The sequence below is a fragment of the Monoraphidium neglectum genome, assembly GCF_000611645.1.
Source record: "Monoraphidium neglectum strain SAG 48.87 unplaced genomic scaffold scaffold06416, whole genome shotgun sequence".
Taxonomy (NCBI): Eukaryota; Viridiplantae; Chlorophyta; class Chlorophyceae; order Sphaeropleales; family Selenastraceae; genus Monoraphidium; species Monoraphidium neglectum.
In genome coordinates, this window is record NW_014007224.1 from 1 (window position 1) to 2,257 (window position 2,257).

The 2,257-nt window shown below is 66.9% G+C and overlaps 1 protein-coding gene across 1 annotated transcript; it reads right to left on the reverse strand.

Annotated features, from left to right (window-relative positions):
- Window positions 1-218: 218 nt before the first annotated feature.
- MNEG_16484 (hypothetical protein) lies at window positions 219-2,154 on the reverse strand (the record flags this gene model as incomplete). Its single annotated transcript, XM_014035046.1, has 6 exons — window positions 219-251; window positions 448-624; window positions 973-1,183; window positions 1,463-1,610; window positions 1,878-2,019; window positions 2,143-2,154. The coding sequence occupies 6 exons, from the start codon at window positions 2,152-2,154 to the stop codon at window positions 219-221; spliced, it is 723 nt and encodes a 240-aa protein (XP_013890500.1).
- Window positions 2,155-2,257: the final 103 nt, after the last annotated feature.

A 2,257-nucleotide genomic window follows, 5' to 3' on the forward strand; every position in this document is an offset into this window, starting at 1 on the left:
GCGCCGGCCGGCGCGGCGGCCGCGGGGGCGGCGCTGGCGGGCGGGTCGGTGAGCCAGGGGGGCGAGAGCAGCGCCTGGGCGGTCGGGCGCTCCGCCTCTGGCGCGAGCAAGAGGGTGATAAACTTCTTGGCGGTCTCGGACACCCCATCCCACTCCTGCGCGCGGGGTGGGTTCGCGAGGAAAGACTTGAACACGGGCTGTCGGGCCGGCGTTGGCTGTCATAACGGACGGGCAGGGGACAGGCCCGCGGCCTGAGTATCGCGCCCAGTAATCGTGCGGCGCAACCGGAAGCCGACGAGCGCCTGAACGAGACACATTGCTGTGTGGCCACACACACACACACACACACACACACAACCACACACACACGTGCACACTCCCTCTCCCCTCCGACCCCCTCACACCCCCAAACACACACCCAAGCGAGCTCAGCCGGACCCCACCCACCCTGCCGGCGAAGCTGTAGCTGCCGCGCGCCACCTTTGACAGGATCCTCTCGTCGCTGCGGCCCCCAAAGGGCGGGCAGCCGCACAGCAGGATGTAGGTGATGACGCCGGCGCTCCAGACATCTGCGGCGCAGCCGTAGTCTTTCAGGAGGACCTCGGGGGCGACGTAGTAGGGGGTCTGGGGGCGGGTGTGTGTGTGCGTGCGTGCGTGCGTGTGAGGCGGCCGTGTGTGGAGGTGTTTGTGTGTTTGTGTGTGTGTTTGTCCTTGAGGTCGTGTTTGACCAACTTGCTGTTTGTGTATATGAATGTGTGTGTGGTTGTGTGTGTGAAACTGTGCGTGTGTGTGCATGGGGCGCTGCTCGGCTGAATGTTAGCCGGAGACGACCTGCCCTGCACGCACCCACAGCAGGCAACATATCGTCACATGCACACAAACGCACACGCGCACACACACAGAGACACACACGACACACACACACACACACACACACACAACCCTGTCGGCCCCACTCTCACAGCCCCTCACCCCCAGCTTCTCGTGCAGCCGCTCATTGGGCAAGCAGAACGCGCTCGTCCCGTAGTCAACGATCTTGACCGCCGCCCCCTCCCCGCCGTGGGCCAGCATGATGTTCTCAGGCTTGAGGTCGCGGTGCACCACGCCGCGGGCGTGGCAGAAGGCGATGAAACTCAGCAGCGCGCGCGCGAGGTCGGCGGCGGCGCGCTCGTCAAAGTGGCCGCTGTGGAACGGGGGTGAAGGGGGTAGCGTAGTGGTGTGTGTGTGTGAGTGTGAGTGAGCGAGTGAGTGAGCGAGTGTGTGTGTGGGTGGGGGTGGGCATGTGAGTGTGCGTGGTGTGTACGAACGTTGTGTGCGAGAGCGCGCACGCTCAGGTGGAAAGGCGTGCGGCGCAACCTCAACTTCTGAGGGCCGGGCCCAATCGTGAGGCATCGAGGGCGCCGCGCGGCCCCGAAAACGCTGATCTCGAAACTCGGATCTCAGATCTCCGGATCGCGCTCACCGCCCGATGATCTGGTCGAAGAGCTCCCCGCCGGTGCAGAGCTCGGTGACTAGGTGGTAGTGCCCCGGCCCCTCCGAGAGGTCAATGAGGGAGAGGGCCCCAGGGTGGCCGGTCAGGCGCCGCAGGACGGCAATCTCCCGCACCACCCCTGCAACGGGGTGAGAACGGTTGTAATATATTATATGATACACCGTAAACATAGGTGGGCCGGGCGGGCGCGCGGGGCGGCGGGGGCGGCGGTGTCGGAGCGCGCCGACGCGGCGGCGGGCGCAGGGGGCCGCGGGGCTGCTCGGGAGGAGGGCCGTGTGCGACACAGGCGGCCGCGGGCACACACGCGCGTGCGCGCGCGCGGAGGCAGAGAGAGAGAGGGAAGGGGTTGCGGCGGGCGGGGCGGCGGGGCGGCGGGGCGGCGCACCGTCGCGCTGCGCGGCGGCCTCGAGCCAGCCCTCGGCCTTGGGGATGGACTTGATCGCCACGAGGCGGCCCGTGGTGATCTGGGTGCCCTCGTACACCACCGAGTAGGCGCCGTGGCCGATGATGCGGCCGCGGGTGTAGCGCTGCGGCGGCGGAGGGGGGCGCGTGGGCGCGGGCGCGAGGGTGAGGGTGCGTGGGCGTGGGCGTTGCTCTTCTGCGTGAGCGTGTTGGTGTGGGTGTTGTTGTGGGTGTTGTTGTTTCTGTACGTTTCTGTACATGCGTGGACGCATGTGTCTGTGGTTTTGGGGGCGGAAGGCTTTGCGGATCGGTGCCTTTATTTACGTGAGGGATTCAGGGGGCTGAGGGCGGGCGATCGCAGAG